Consider the following 17,695-nt stretch of genomic DNA (forward strand, 5'->3'; position numbering starts at 1 on the left):
TAACGATCTATCAAATAACAATAAAAAATAACAATATTTTATAGAAAAGTAGACACGTGCCAATGACTGAATCTATTTTTCGTTCCTAAGATACTGTAGCATAACATTATATTTATATTATGTATAATTTTGTGCTTTTCAAGCACATTTAATATCATTTTTTAAGATAACACCTTTATAAGCGTTAATTTGTCGAAATGTCTTAAACGCCACGCAAAACCATCTCAAAAATGCAAACATTTAAATAAACGTAAATAACAAGCGTTACATTTTACTTTTTTTATATAAACATAGCATTCTGACATTTTGTATATGTGTGTTTAAGTAAACTCACAGTTTAATGATAAAGAACTATTAACAAATTGAACGCTTTGATAAATTGTCTTATCCACACTATATTCAATCGGAAACTTTATGAAGAAACTCCTTTTAATGTAGTGAGAATTAAGCGTTATATCTAAGTCGTGATAAGCGCTATAATCAGGATACAGAAATAGGTTTGTAATACATTGATTATATTTAATGTTTCAGTAATGGAAGCACCATTGTTGATTATATCATCGAGTTCTTCAAAAATGAACTGGAAATGGCCGGAACACAAGTTCTTGTGATTAGTGACGTTGTCAATGAGGCGATTATTGAGTATGTGGAGAACTCTCCGAACAGTACCAACACTTCGCAAGACTATTTACAGATCTTGCCCAATACAATTCAAGGGGTCATACAAAGTAAGGTTATTAACATATTTTAAATTGTACAATGTTTAATGCGAATCAAGTTTGCGCTTAAGCCTTTTGTATTTACCAATAACGACATTTGGCTTGTATTACAAATAGCAAATATTAGGTCAGAAACAATAAATAAATAGCTAATGATATACGGATTCAGTTGTTTTACAATTTGTGTGGTAAAGAAAAATCCAGAAAAAAACTCGAAAAACCGATTTTAATCGATTTGAATGTGTCATCTTGAATAGAAATGATCATTGAGAGATATAAACTATTATTTCAATAGATATTAATTTGTTGCATAAACGGCAAAAAACACAAAATAAAATAACCATTAACATTTCGGCTTTTTCGTCCGACTATCTGTTTTTCAATTCTTTAATCAATTTCAAGGTTTTTCTCAGTTAAGGGATATATATATATGTAGTGTCCTTTTTACAGAAACAGATGACTGTGCTAAAGTCCCCTGCCTAAATGGCGGTACCTGTTACGACTACTTCGCAGACTACACGTGTTTATGTATGTCCGGATACAGCGGGAAAGATTGCTCAGAAGGTCAGAGGTCATGTTTTGGATATATTCTTTTTAAATGATACTATTATAGTGATAACAGGTACGACGGGAAGTGAGCATGCGCAGTACTCGAGATTTCAATGACTCTATTGATTATGAGTATGGTGTCTCATAGCATGTATTAGTTTAAGTAATGTGGTGAATACTAGTCTTCAAAGTCACTACGCATGCGCTGATCTCAAGTAGCAATATATCTTATAAAAACTATCAATATCACGTCATTTGTCACGCGCTGTCTTCAAAGACTTTGATGTTTCGATAAAAACAAAACGTGGTAAATCAGTTTCATAGTAATAACACACGCGCTAATAATAATGTGTCGTATACCTTTCAAAAACTCCAAACACGCATGGACCTAAATGACTGGTATTTCCTACATCTATCAAATTGTTAAGCATGCCTTTTCGAGTACTTTTTCCTTAAATAGCTATTTATTTCTATGTGTGTGTGTTTGCTGGATTGGTTGTCAGAATGTTTTGGTGTCTATCCTTATTGTTTGTTTGTTTACATATGGCTGTGTTTGTGTATACGGGTTTTTTTTATTTTTAGGATTTGTTGTTTATGCACACGTGTGTGTAAAGTAAATTTTGTGTTTGTGTGAGCGTTCATATGTGTAGACATTGTGGTTAAGTTTAAAAAAAATTGACGAATCTCTCTGATAGGTAATGATTTTGTATACATGAAACATGACTAATTAAAATTCCTAAAATGTTATTATAAATAAATAATTGTGTTTTGTGTTATTATAGACAACTTATTGTGTTTTGTGTTATTATTATAGACATGGACGTGTGTGGTTCTAGATCCTGTTACAATAACGGGACATGCCTTGAAGGAGTTGCCGATGCTTACTCCTGCGTTTGTGATGACAGGTCCACCGGAGATCACTGCGGTCAGTTACAGATTCATTCCAATTATCATATTACAGTTAAACCTCGTTATACTGCAACCATTTCTTAAAGTGAACTTCTCGCAGTGATAAATGTGCAAAGAAATTCTAAAAAAGTACGATAAAGTCAAAAGAAGGATCTTGAAATACTGCCGGTAACCAAGATGGAAAATAGAGCTAGGGGCATTATAACAAGGGTTTACAGGAAAATAGAACTAGGGGCATTATAACGAGGGTTTACCAAAAAATAGACCAAGGGGCATTATAACGAGGTTTACCGGAAAATAGACCCTGGGGCATTATAACAAGGGTTTACCAGAAAATAAAACTAGGGGCATTATAACGAGGGTTTACCGAAAAATAGACCAAGGGGCATTATAACGAGGTTTACCGGAAAATAGAACTAGTGGCATTATAACAAGGGTTTACCGGAAAATAGACCTAGGGGCATTACAACGAGGGTTTACCGGAAAATAGAACTAGGGGCATTATAACGAGGGTTTACCAGAAAATATAATTAGGGGCATTATAACGAGGGTTTACCGGAAAATAGACCTAGGGGCATTATAACGAGGGTCTACCGGAAAATAGAACTAGGGGCATTATAACAAGGGTATTGAACATTACATTTAAATCACATCAATTCACGTATCTCGTATATATCAAAAGATGCAAAAACAAAAGATCAGGAGAAAAGACAAAAGAAAATATGTGTGACACAAGAACTGTTATGAAGGATTTTAAATTAGCTACCATTCCGTAGGTTATTTAGGAAATATCTTTGAGAGATTTGAAACAAAATCAGATAGGTGAGAACGATTTTCAGATTCTTCATCATTTGATTAATCTAACAATATATAATGCAGTTTATCACATAACTGACCTAGTTTACTATGTCATACGGCCATGTTACAAAAATATGGTATTACACACGTTTAATTAAACATAAAGGTCCTGCGATTGGTCAAAACCGTGGGAACATAATCCTACGCTACAGCAAGAACTACTTTTATTTACAATACCACATGATACATTTACTGATATGTTTAATATATTTTGAGTGGTCATTTTCTTTATTATTTTCTTAGCATTTCAAATTGTTCCTTATTACAAAAACATCTGGAACTACTTTACACTGCGCTGAACGGCAATACTATGATCGGAATTAATACTTTGAGTTTTACGTAGTGAGAGTCGGCTGACAACATGTAATTGTTAACCATTGTTTTTTTCAAATTATGAATGTTTTGTGATACATGTAAATATAATCTTACATTCGTGTCTATGTCATATTGCATTTATCAAACATGCTCATTAAATTGATTTGACAGGCTCATGTTTTATCAAATTATTAAATTCATTATGACATGGACACGAATGTAAGATTCTCTATTTTTTACAAAGTCAGATATAGAAAGCAAACAAAAATTAAAGCCCTTTGTTAGAACCATTTATACACTTCCACTTTCATTCGTTAATTAATCTGGGCGGATTGGTCGAGTGGTCAATACTCCGACCTTCCACGTAGGCGGCCGGGGGTCGATCCCCGAAGTCGTCATTCGCATGGAATATTCAGAGAACGTGTTTTTCTCCTGCCCACACAACTCCAACAACCCAGGTGGAGTATACAATGGTCTGGGGTGGATGTTGCGGGTATCTGTGCTCTAGCATTCAAGTGAGGTGACACTATAAAAGATGCCGTTGGAAGCACGGTCCCAATTCAAACAGAACACAATACATCTCCAGCACACACGCACGCATACACACATAGGGCGATATTAGCCAGGTGGCATAGGACTAGTAGTTAGCGCCTGATAAGGCAACTCCTGAGAATTCCTCAAAAATTGCATTGATTTATGTTTATGCTAATTGTATTAATTGTATATATATGTACTGTAAAGCGCTTTAGAGTGGCTTATGATAGCTAGATAGGGCGCTATATCAAATGCTAACAAATTATGTATATCATCTCATTGTTTATATCAACATAATAGTGAGTATAACTACAGCCGTTAATATAGAACATGGTGATTGATTTCTTGCATATGGGTAATAGCCTGATAATATAGTGAGATGAAGCATATCGAGTTAATTTCCTTTTGATGAAACGATAGCGAGACTTAATTCATAATTGTGACGTCACTTTGATTGATATGAGTCACGGAGGCACGGTAGTCTATTGGTAGGAAGCCGGGCTCGTGACCGAAGGGTTCAGGGTTTGAGTCACGGCACTGCACTGTGGTGTATCTTTGAACAAGAATCTTTACTCCACTTGTTTCAGTCTACTCAGCTGTAAATGAGTACGTGGTTGGCAGTGCTAGAATTGTTGAATGGTAGCTGTGAACGCCGAAATGGCAGCTCCCGCTGTATGCTCCCCAGGGAGTGGAGAAAGACATTGCCTGGTTGCAGGGGCCCTATAACCACGGATAATAATTTGTGAATCGCTTTGAGACGACCTACGAGATAGGCTGTGATAAAGCTGTATATAAGAACCTCGAATTATTGTTATTATTATAATCATTATTATATGACATGATTGCTTTTTGTAGAAACACATGTGTGTGAGGACGAGTTTTGTTTTAACGGCGGAACATGCATCCCCCGAAATGATACCGCTGCTGCCTACTGTATGTGTGATGACAAGCATGCCGGAAGTTTCTGCGAAATGCGTAAGTATCACAGAAAGGTTTTAGTAGCAACGGAAATTACTACAGTTACATTCTCGAAATACCAGGAGTTATGCTCACTGACGTTTCCTATACCTCTGAAATATATCATGCTTGACATGCGAGAACAATTATAACAGGGTATTAAACATCAGCAGGTCAGATATTGATTTAACATGAGAAACTTTTATTGTAAAATAGTATAAAGAAGGTATGTCCTTAAGTATCTAAATATTAAAAACATGTTATTGACAAAAATATCAGTTGAACCTAAGGTATATATCATGGATAAACTTGAAATTAGGGGGAAATGAGAAAGATAATCTTTAAAACTTGGAAAGCAAGAAACTTTACTTAAAAGCCAGCTTTGAAAGTTAACCATTCAATACTATCGGTGGTAGATCTTGAACTAAAAATATGTGGCACACTAGAATAATAAAAATATACTAAAACACTTTGATTTGGAGATTCTTTATTTTATGTGAGGTTACACAATAAACAAGGGAGGATTATACATCTCATTCAAATCGATTTTACTGCATTTAGATACAATTGGATCAGGCGCAAGCACCGCCTATTAAAGCCTTTTCCAGAAGAAAGAACATAAATGTCAGACATTCATACCCACACACACACGTGTATATATATAGTACATATAGAACATGAATATAGAATAAAGGTTAAATTGTATATATAATCTGATAAATAAAAGAACACTAGAATATTGATACATATTTACAGATATAAACAAATTAGCACGTCGGGAATTTTAACAGATATAGTCTGATGTTTGGTTAGAGTTAAATCAAAAGTCACGATCACTACACACAGTGCTAAATCAAAAGTCACGATCACTACACACAGTGCTAAATCAAAAGACACGGTCATTACACACAGTGATAAATCAAAAGACACGGTCATTACACACAGTGATAAATCAAAAGTCACGGTCATTACACACAGTGATAAATCAAATGTCACGGAGACTACACACAGTGATAAACCAAACGTCACGGTCATTACACACAGTGATAAATCAAATGTCACGGACACTACACAAAGTGACAAACCAAACGTCACGGTCACTACACACAGTGATAAACCAAAAGTCACGGTCATTACACACAGTGATAAACCAAACGTCACGGTCATTACACACAGTGATTAATCAAAAGTCACGGTCACTACACACAGTGATAAACCAAAAGTCACGGTCGTTACGCACAGTGATAAATCAAATGTCACGGACACTACACAAAGTGACAAACCAAACGTCACGGTCACTACACACAGTGATAAATCAAAAGTCACGGTCACTACACATAGTGATAAATCAAAAGTCACGGTCACTACACAAAGTGATAAATCAAAAGTCACGGTCACTACACACAGTGCTAAATCAAAAGTCACGATCACTACACACAGTGCTAAATCAAAAGACACGGTCATTACACACAGTGATAAGTCAAAAGACACGGTCATTACACACAGTGATAAGTCAAAAGACACGGTCATTACACACAGTGATAAATCAAAAGTCACGGTCATTACACACAGTGATTAATCAAAAGTCACGGTCACTACACACAGTGATAAACCAAAAGTCACGGTCATTACACACAGTGATAAATCAAATGTCACGGACACTACACACAGTGATAAACCAAACGTCACGGTCACTACACACAGTGATAAATCAAAAGTCACGGTCATTACACACAGTGATTAATCAAAAGTCACGGTCACTACACACAGTGCCATGCTGACCAACTTCACCAGATTAGTATGAATGGTATAGAAATAGGTCATTTAAAATACTGTACAGGTTAGAATTGTCCAGATGTTTCGATATATTCCAGATTGTGTCAGCATCAACAACACAGAAATAGTTATTAGTCTCGTGTTTGGCAACTTAAGATTCTTTCCCCGATGGTTTGGACTACAGTAGGAACAATTTCCTGTCTAAACTACTAGTCTTTCAGATTAAAAGAAAACTAGTAGCAAGTATGAAACTACATCAACAGCAGTCGACGAACGTCATAGTCCGTTGTTTGGTAATGCTATTGTGTTAAAGCCGATTTACAATGGGGTTTTTTCTTTAATAATTTAGATAAACAGAAAAAATCGACAATCCAATATTAAATGATAAACGATAAGGAACAATCAATTCATTATTGTTTGGGGAAACGTGTTGTTTGAGGAGGGGATTTAATTTATGTTTTTTTTACCTTGCAGCATTTTGTGGAATCGACTTTTGTCACAATGGAGGAACATGTCCGGATGACGTCGCATCATACTGTATGTGTGGCGACCAGTACACTGGATCTCATTGTACTCTAGGTAAGTAAAACAAATTAAAGATAGTTGACCGTTCTGTACTCTAGGTAAGTAAAACTTATTTCAGATAATTGACCTTACTGTACTCTAGGTAAGTAAAACATATTTAAGATACTAGACCTTACTGTACTCTAGGTACGTAAAACATATTTAAGATACTAGATCTTACTGTACTCTAGGTAAGTAAAACATATTAAAGATAATTGACTTCACTGTAATCTAGGTAAGTAATACATATTTAAGATACTAGACCTTACTGTTCTCTAGGTAAGTAAAACATATTAAAGATAATTGACCTTACTGTACTCTAGGTAAGTAAAACATATTAAAGATAATTGACCTTACTGTACTCTAGGTAAGTAAAACATATTTCAGATATACTAGATCTTACTGTATTCTAGGTAAGTAAAACATATTAAAGATAATTGACCTTACTGTAATCTAGGTAAGTAAAACATATTTAAGATACTAGACCTTAACTTACTCTAGGTAAGTAAAACATATTTCAGATAATTGACCTTACTGTACTCTAGGTAAGTAAAACATATTTCAGATGATTGACCTTACTGTACTCTAGGTAAGTAAAACATATTTAAGTTACCCGACCTTACTGTACTCTAGGTAAGTAAAACACATTTAAGATAATTGACCTTACTGTACTCTAGGTAAGTAAAACATATTAAAGATAATTGACCTTACTGTACTCTAGGTAAGTAATACATATTTCAGATATACTAGATCTTGCTGTATTCTAGGTAAGTAAAACATATTAAAGATAATTGACCTTACTGTATTCTAGGTAAGTAAAACATTTTTAAGATACTAGACCTTACTGTTCTCTAGGTGAGTAAAACATATTTAAGATACTAGACCTTACTGTTCTCTAGGTGAGTAAAACATATTTAAGATACTAGATCTTACTGTACTCTAGGTAAGAAATCATATTTAAGATAATTGACCTTACTGTTCTCTAGGTAAGTAAAACATATTTAAGATACTAGATTTTACTGTACTCTTGGTAAGAAAAACCTATTTCAGATAATTGACCTTACTGTACTCTAGGTACGTAAAACATATTTAAGAAAATTAACCTTACTGTACTCTAGATAAGTAATACATATTTAAGATACTAGACCTTACTTTACTCTAGGTACGTAAAACATATTTAAGACACCTGACCTTACTATACTCTAGGTATGTAAAACATATTTAAGATAATTGACCTTACTGTACTCTAGGTAAGTAAAACATACTTAGGATACTAGACCTTACTGTACTCTAGGTAAGTTAAACATATTTAAGATACTATACCTTATTGTATTCTAGATACGTAAAACAAAATTAAGATACTAGACCTTACTGTACTCTAGGTAAGTAAAACATATTTAAGATAATTGACCTGACTGTACTCTAGGTAAGTAAATCATATTTAAGATAGTTGACCTTACTGTACTCTAGGAAGGTAAAACATATTGAAGATACTATACCTTACTGTATTCTAGGTAAGTAAAACATATTTAAGATACTAGACCTTACTGTACTCTAGGTAAGTAAAACATTTAAGATACTAAACCTTACTGTACTCTAGGTAAGATAGACATATTCTTTATTTCCTCCATATAGAGATTACATGTCTTACACGAGTGAACTGTTACAATAATTAACTCGTACAATTATAGAAAACAAGGTATATAAATGTCATATCGTTATGTTATTAACACTGCAGATTATTTACATACTACATTGGTCAGTATAACTGACCTCTCAGACGTTTCGATTCACTTCTCAAGAAAACTGTTGACTTCTGAAAGCATTTACTCTACACTGCGTGCCACTCCGATGATGCAGTTCTCACATTCATCATCATCTGTTTCCATCACCATTCTACTACCTAAGAGAAACAGGTACTGATCGTCTTCTTCCAACAAATCAAATTTAACATAATCAATAACCTTTAGCGTATGTACAACATGCTCTAAAAGCTTATCCCTACTGCTGAATAAAGATGGACATTGTACATGTATAAGGAAGTCTTTGCTATGTTGTCTGTTGCTTTACGGTACAATTTACAAATTACACAATCAGCCCATGTCCTATATGAGAGCTTTACTAATTCCGCAAGTGCCCATGTCAGTTTTGGATATTTCAAGCTTAATTCCCACAGAGGGTTGGGCCCATATACGGATGTATGCACTTATAATGACTTAGTAGCACATTGTGTTCCCATTCACAACACCATTCATTGAAATAAAACTGTTCAGTAACGTTTTTGACAAAGAGCTTCCATTGTCTTGAACTGCATGTTAAAGATGAAAGTTAACATTGTGCCTGATATATCCTTAATAAAACTGGCACTACAGAAAAGGTACTTTCCAAATACAAAGTTGCATACTCGGATAAGAAATAGGTTTTTCCAAACGAAGTCAGTACTGGCATTGCATAACTTATTCCAAAAGAAAAAAATGCTTTTCTCGACTTCACACCAAACATCCGGTAGTCCAAGAGCCCCTGTTGTTATTGCTGGTGATGATGTTTTTTCAAAACCCTGACATCTCCTTGCTGCGTCATACCTTGATCTTACACTTCTCCCCTCCACACTCACAGTTGTTCTGCTCTCCTCTCGCTCCTTTTAATTGTCATTTCAAACTGTTCACAAAAAGTGTTAAGCCTGTCTGACTAACATCATAAGCAATATACTTACGAAGTAAATGCATATCATCTAGTCAGATTAATGAACTTAGTGACAGCAAACGTTAACACGCAAACAATGTTAATGTTTACTGCTAATCTACATGTATAACGGTATGTAAAATGAAGTAACTCGAGGTCATTCCTGGAGGTCATTCCTAACGGTATGTATAATGAAGTAACTGGAGGTCATTCCTAACGCTAGGTATAATGAAGTAACTGGAGGCCATTCCTGACGGTATGTATAATGAAGTTATTGGAGGTCATTCCTAACGCTATGTATAATGAAGTAACTCGAGGTCATTCCTAACGGAATGTATAATGAAGTTATTGGAGGTAATTCCTAACGGTATGGATAATGAAGTAACTGGAGGTCATGCCTAACGGTATGTATAATGAAGAAACTGGAGGTCATTCCTAACGCTATGTATAATGAAGTAACCGGGGGTCATTCCTAACGGTAGGTATAATGAAGTAACCGGGGGTCATTCCTAACGGTAGGTATAATGAAGTAACCGGGGGTCATTCCTAACGGTAGGTATAATGAAGTAACTGGAGGACATACCTAACGGTATGTATAATGAAGAAACTGGAGGTCATTCCTAACGCTAGGTATAATGAAGTAACCGGGGGTCATTCCTAACGGTAGGTATAATGAAGTAACTGGAGGTTATTCCTAACGGTATGTATAAAGAAGTTATTGGAGGTCATTCCTAACAGTATGTATAATGAAGTAACTCGAGGTCATTCCTGGAGGTCATTCCTAACAGTATGTATAATGAAGTAACTCGAGGTCATTCCTGGAGGTCATTCCTAACGCTATGTATAATGAAGTAACCGGGGGTCATTCCTAACGGTAGGTATAATGAAGTAACCGGGGGTCATTCCTAACGGTATGAATAATGAAGTAAGTGGAGGTCATTCCTAACAGTATGTATAATGAAGTAACTCGAGGTCATTCCTGGAGGTCATTCCTAACAGTATGTATAATGAAGTAACTGGAGGTCATTCCTAACGGTATGTATAATGAAGTAACCGGGGGTCATTCCTAACGGTATGTATAATGAAGTAACTGGAGGTCATTCCTAACGGTATGTATAATGAAGTAACTGGAGGTCATTCCTAACGGTATGTATAATGAAGTAATTCGAGGTCATTCATAACGGTATGTATAATGAAGTAACTGGAGGTCATTCCTAACTCTTCAGTCTTTCATCTGATACAGTGGATACTGAAAACGTACCAAGTAGTATTTATAAACGTATTTCATGTTGTGTACATATCTGAATACAGATTATGTTCGCATGCTTTTTTAAGTTCATTCGCTCATGGAATGATCTATGACTGTAAGCTTTAATACGCATGCGCAGTTATAACCTCGTTTACAGAATTTCCGCTCGATTTCATGTTCTTTGATTAGATGAAGAGTGCTTATCTGAACATACTGATTCTGTGCAGTTCTTTCTACTTTAATAATACACATGGTGAAGTGAAACTGATGAAGTTTTTCCATTGTCTACATCCAGATAAAATGGTATACCTACAAGGACCGGATGGCAACTTCAGCTCGCCGAATTACCCTATGAAGTACCCTATTCTAGTGGATAGAACATGGGTAATAACAATGGGAACGGATGACATTGTTTTATTGACATTCTCAGAATTCAAACTCGAGGAAGGGCTTGATTACGTAAGAGTTTTCGATGGAGGAAGTGTCTTCTCAACTGAAATAGCTAGGTAAGATGACATCGATTCCATCAATTATTTGCTAATGTTAATTGCTATAAATGATTTTTATGTCGATTTAAATGTTGGGCTTTAGTAAATATCAATTTTTATTTTGAACTCTAGAGCGCTGCACAAATTAATATAAAATACATATATAATTCAACTTAAAAATACACAATTGATAAATAAAATAAATCATTAAATACGCCGCACTATATTCATATTTTAAATATGAATTTAATAGACCCATGTTTTATAATTAACATAATAAAGTATCAACCGGTTTCACGTTATTATTCAATAAGAAGACATGTCGGCAACATTGGATATAGCGATAATTCATATTTGTGACTGAGTGTATGTTTGTATGAACATGGCTCCTCGTCTGGATATACATTGATTTGCAAACACATAGTGTTGGTGTGTATAGACCACCGCGTCAAACTGAAATCTGGAGTGTGGGTGATGATGATCCAAGAACTGTATATATCCATGCATACATTTAGTGGGATTCAGTGGAAAACAAATAAGCACTAATTTCAGCAATGGTTGGTTTTATATAAATGTTCCTACTTACCTTTATCTGTATACTGTATGTTCCCAATCAATGCTAATTCTCATTTAATTATCAGTTTTTGTTTGAAATGTATGTTCTTCCAGGCTGAGCCTGCTGACCTAGTCCCATAAAATCTGTCTGATTTAATGAAAAATTTTGAAATGAAATTCATTGCATCGTAACGTATTATTGAAGGTTGTCCTCAATGCCACGTCAAAATACCATGGCATGACGTCAGGATTGCGATGTTGAAAAGTTTATGATAGTATGAAATTTGATTTCTTTGGAAATGTGCGTATTCATTTCATTTCATTTGAAAAAATAAATAATCGAAATAATTTCTGATTCAGTAAAAGTTATAAACTTATCCCTTCGTTGCCACAGTTGTTCCGTTACATTTACGTGTGAAATGAGCAACCTGCATGACAGGAGTGTGATTGGTTTACGTTATGGCTGAGGTATTGTCTTCTTTTCTACCTTAAACCAGATCAATACTTGAAAAATATATAACAATACTGAAGTGTCAACAAACCTTTAACTCATTCACCCCTGAAATTTTATAATGAACTATTCCAACCTTTGATTTGGAAGAGTTCAAATGTGAATGAGTTAATTCGAACTAAACCTTGATTAAACCAGGACAAAACATGAGCAAATGTATCATTTACATAAAACACTCAGAAAAGTATAAGGAAAGGGAAATCAAAACCAGGTTTTCTGGAAATTTAAGCGTGTTCTGCTCTATCGACGGCACGCGCACCAGGAATCAAAAACCAATCAATGTCAGTTACTCGATAGGTAGCCAGGTATTGAATACGAAATATTTTATATTTGCTCTGCATTGCTACTTTATAACCATACCAAACAAAATAGACAGATATCAGATCATAACTCTCACATAATTAGGGCCCCGTATTTGAGATACGGGTGCCCTATAGTAGTCACTCTGTCTGTCTGTCCTTCGGTCAACAAATTGTGTTCCTGGCTGATAACTTTGGTATTTATTGACCGATTTACATGAAACTTTTTTTTTTTTTTTTTTATTGATTTTTTTCATTTCATAGACATATACATATTAAACATACATCAACATATTATACAAGTAATTTCAAAAACACATCAAATACATACATATATCCACATCTGTGCTCCTGTCTCCACACCGTCTCACCTTCAATTCATATAAGCCTTAGTACATAATTAGGCCCACATTCCTATACTCAAAAGTATGCTTAAGAACATATACATACAACATATAGACACAAGATACCCACATATATACACATACATACGCGCACACACACATACATACATACTCCACACACACTGCATATACATACATGCATCATTCATACATACATGTACATACATCTGCACACACGTCCACACCTATACACATACTGTACAATGCATCACATGTATGCATAATAATGCAGCATACATATATATCGAGCGGTGAAGAAACATTCTTTCGTACCTACACATAAAAAAGTAAAGAGGGAAATCTAGGCAAAGGCAAAAGCAGCTGGCCAGAAAGAAAAAAGAGAAAAAAAAAACATATATCTATTCTAAGAACAGAGACCATTTGCCCCATATCCTTTGAAACTCATCACATTTATTTTTCTGTTGGTATATAAGATTTTGTATTCTAATTCCCATTTGTATGTGAGTTTTCAAAGTATTCAATTGTAAATCTTTCTTTAAGCATCTAGAATTGTAAATATATTGTTTTATTATAAGTAGCAAATAATTATCTGCTATATGAGCCTTTTGATTATCTCTATATTTGCCAAACAGAAACATATTTTTTTCGAAAACTAAATCAATATTTTGTGTATTTAAATATATTTGAAAATTTTGGAGTAATTCCTGGGTCTTATCACATTCCCACAGAAGATGTATTATAGTTTCTCTTTCTGTTTTACAAAAAGTACAATCTCCATTTTCAGTTAAACCAACTTTTTGTGTATATGAATTAGTAGTCAAAATTCTATGGTTTATCCTATATTGTAACCATAAAAGCTTTGAGTTTTCAGTGGTCTCAAAAAGACATTTGTAAACTAATCTCCAATCTTCCACAACTATTCCTAATGAGAGATGCCATTTTACCTGTGCAGCTGGTTGAGTATTGTTTTTAATGAGTACTCGATATACATCCTGTGCTCCTCTTGTACTTTTTAAAACTAATTTTAAATTTATAGGTACAAAAGGTAAAAAGAATCTCTCATGTATATTTAGTCCCTGTCGATCAACATATTTGCGAATGTATGAATACATAACGCATGTGAAGGGACGCTCTTATTTGACCTTAGTTGGTAATGGGACGATAACCAAAATTTGCAATAGACTTTCTGCAAAGACTGGGTCATCCGTTATAGTACAGCGGATACGAGCCAAAATCAAACGAATTCTGCGCTTGATGATAAATTCGGTGCATATAGTCCTTAATATGAGGTTATATATTGAATATTTAGATTTCGTAGGATTTTATTCTGATTGACAGGGAGGGTGTTTACGATGAAGCATAAGACGTTTTATATTCTGAATCATCGATTTATATATTTTCTTGTATTTTTTTCAGGATCTCCTGTAATTGTTTTCTTTGTTCATTATTTGCCCTATACGGCTTTATAATGTAGGTCAAAACCTAGGTTTATAACATCTTTGTTATTTTCCTGTATTCATATAATCATCCATTGTGTCTAAACATCAATATCTTATTTTCAAGCGCTTACCATGTATTGTGTAACATATTGATTTTCCTTTTCAGTTCGACGGGATACTACATTCCGGGCCCATTCAAATCCACTGGTCCAAACATGACCGTTCAGTTTGTTAGTGACTCCAGCACAGTGGACATGGGATTTAAGGCTCATTACACTTCAGGTATTCAAATTCCATTGTGGTTCAGATGTCCAGTTAGTTTCTATAATTAAGGTCAGCACGGTACTGTTTAAAGTAAAAATACCTTTCAAATATTTTTTAAAAAATGATGTTACTACCTATATCTCTTAATCTTTTTAGAAGAAAAAACAAGATAAAGTAAGAAAACCTTTACAGGTGATCTGAATATCTATATATTTGAATATCTATTAATTAGTTTCCATTACCTAAACAAAGTGTTGACGTTGGTATTTTCTTATATAAGATGACCCACATATTTTCCAATATTCCCATTGATTATATCATAATCACCTGGAGGTCAATGGTTTGTGTTCTGACTTGGTGTTATTATGTTTAATAACAGCAAGTCAGTATTCATTTGATGACGTCAGTTCAACTGTAACGTCACAATGATCCCTGCCAAATGCAGTACTTTCCGTCATACAATTTTTCATAGGTTTTATCGGTATCCTGATTGAAACATCATTTAGCATCCAATATTACAATTTGGGTAAAGGTGTGGTTCTATGGAACTGAGATCTCTTTCTCTTACGTCTATCAAATCACATATTCACCTCTACAAAAATAATTGATAAGCACCATACGGTAACCATACTTGTTGTACTGTAACTAAAGGTGAGTATAGCTTTGTTACAACCATTGTTTGGTACACATGTACTCACGAATAATAATAGGATGTTATGTATGTAAGCATACTTTTACTCGATATATTTTTTATCAATAATATAATAGATGTATTTGTGTTACTGATCAAACTTTTCCATTTGATGTTGGAACTAACTGTATCACAAAGTCGCCTTTGCTGCTAAAATATCATCTTACAAATAGATGACTTATTATCGACGAACATAATTTACTCCTACAGAAAATAACTCTCGTCAGTTCATTTTCAAATTGTATAAGGCACTCGTTAAACCGTCTTTTTAAATAATTTGATAATTAACTAACTCAAGTTAGATTAACATGATCACCTGCATTCACTCGTAGGGGAAACTCTATAAATAATGTAAAACAAATGATAAACTCCCATGATATGTATATTTATGTTTCAAATATAGGGCTATATCAAACAAAAGATCAAATATATAAACTAAAAAGTCAAAATATAATGACAGTATATGTGTGTCTATACTACGTAGTAATTTCAGGATGCAATGTTGTCAAGATCTAAAGACAATACATAAATTAATTCTTTATATTCAAATGTTGTCAAAACACAGGACAAGAAGGGTTTATTTACAGAAATCCCTTCAAATATATATTTTTTTAACAAAGTTGATATACATTAGATAAAACAAAACAACCAATTCAAAAATATATATATTTGTGTTTGTGTTCTACAATAGTTTGCGTCATTGTGGTGTTGTTGTTTTTTGCAGACCCTGTGATCTACCTTAGTGGACCGACAGGAACTTTCACCAGTCCAAATTACCCTAATTTCTATGACAAATTCTCTGACTTTACCTGGTTAATTACCATGTTACCAGACCAAGCTGTCCTGTTGACTTTCTCTCATTTCGCCACAGAAAATCGTTATGATTACCTTTACGTATATGATGGATTGGATATGAGCTCAAACCGAATAGCCACGTGAGTAGACTTGTGAATCGTTACGATTGATGAAATATATTACCCGTATACTCATCGTGATTTGATTTTCTCTTACCCTGGACAGGTGTATCCACTATTGTACCGTTGTTAGATATCCTGTTTTCTTACCCTGGACAGGTGTATCCACACTTTTACCAGTGTGAAATATCCTTTTCTCTCATGTCCAGCCATGTAAGATAACGATGGCCATGTACGCTAGCCATGCTCGCTGAGTCTATCTTACATGGGCGTGACGTCACAATGGCTCAACAATGACGAGAAGTCACAATTTTGGAAAACACCGATCCCACAATGCGGAAAAGGCAACGTGATGAATCTGAAACCTGTTACGATATATTTACCGTCACATTAGAAAAATAAGATTATTTTTTCTGCACAAACTCTATTTGCAAGTATGGGGTATTCTAAATCTCGCTGACGAATTCGTTTTCGTCCAAAAACCTCATATAATTTCTGAGATTATTCTGGAAGTTGGAATGAGAGAAAATTACTCTTTCATGCCCAAGGGTGTATGATAGGGAAATTCCACCCTCGGATGGAATTTACCTGTCCTACATCCATGAAAATGAAAGAGTCGTATAGTCTCACCTAGAGGGTGAGATAGGGGAATATCAACCCTCGGGGTTACATATCTTTAATCATGAGGGTTCAGTGGCAAGATTTTCGATCAAACTGGGTATTTATATGGGAATAACTCCTTTCCTTGCCAACTTGTTACATTTTTTGTGATTTTGTATTTATCAAAGAGCTTATTAAGACTGGTAAAAAACATTGCTTTATTTCATATTAAGATATACAGACGACGTAATGTCCTTCAACAACATACTATCCTGTTATGTCATTAAACAACACGATATCATGTTATGTCCTTAAACAACACGATATCCTGTTATGTCATGAAACAACACAATATCCTGTTGTCATTAAACAACACGATATCCTGTTATGTCCTTGAACAACACGATACCCTGTTATGTCCTTAAACAACACGATATCCTGTTATGTCATGAAACAA

General features: G+C 34.4%; 1 protein-coding gene across 1 annotated transcript in view; it reads left to right on the forward strand.

Annotated features, from left to right (window-relative positions):
- Positions 1-17,695, forward strand: part of LOC110445369 — a gene marked incomplete at its 5' end in the record, with an annotated part of 208,636 nt that overhangs the window by 31,235 nt on the left and 159,706 nt on the right. Inside the window, 8 exons of the mRNA XM_021489943.1 lie at positions 532-728; positions 1,170-1,283; positions 2,083-2,193; positions 4,740-4,859; positions 7,092-7,196; positions 11,408-11,618; positions 14,936-15,051; positions 16,449-16,659. Coding sequence (XP_021345618.1) covers positions 532-728; positions 1,170-1,283; positions 2,083-2,193; positions 4,740-4,859; positions 7,092-7,196; positions 11,408-11,618; positions 14,936-15,051; positions 16,449-16,659 — 1,185 coding nt within the window. The remainder of the gene's footprint in view (positions 1-531; positions 729-1,169; positions 1,284-2,082; positions 2,194-4,739; positions 4,860-7,091; positions 7,197-11,407; positions 11,619-14,935; positions 15,052-16,448; positions 16,660-17,695) is intronic.

This window comes from Mizuhopecten yessoensis, unplaced genomic scaffold, assembly GCF_002113885.1.
Source record: "Mizuhopecten yessoensis strain PY_sf001 unplaced genomic scaffold, ASM211388v2 scaffold2249, whole genome shotgun sequence".
NCBI lineage: Eukaryota > Metazoa > Mollusca > Bivalvia > Pectinida > Pectinidae > Mizuhopecten > Mizuhopecten yessoensis.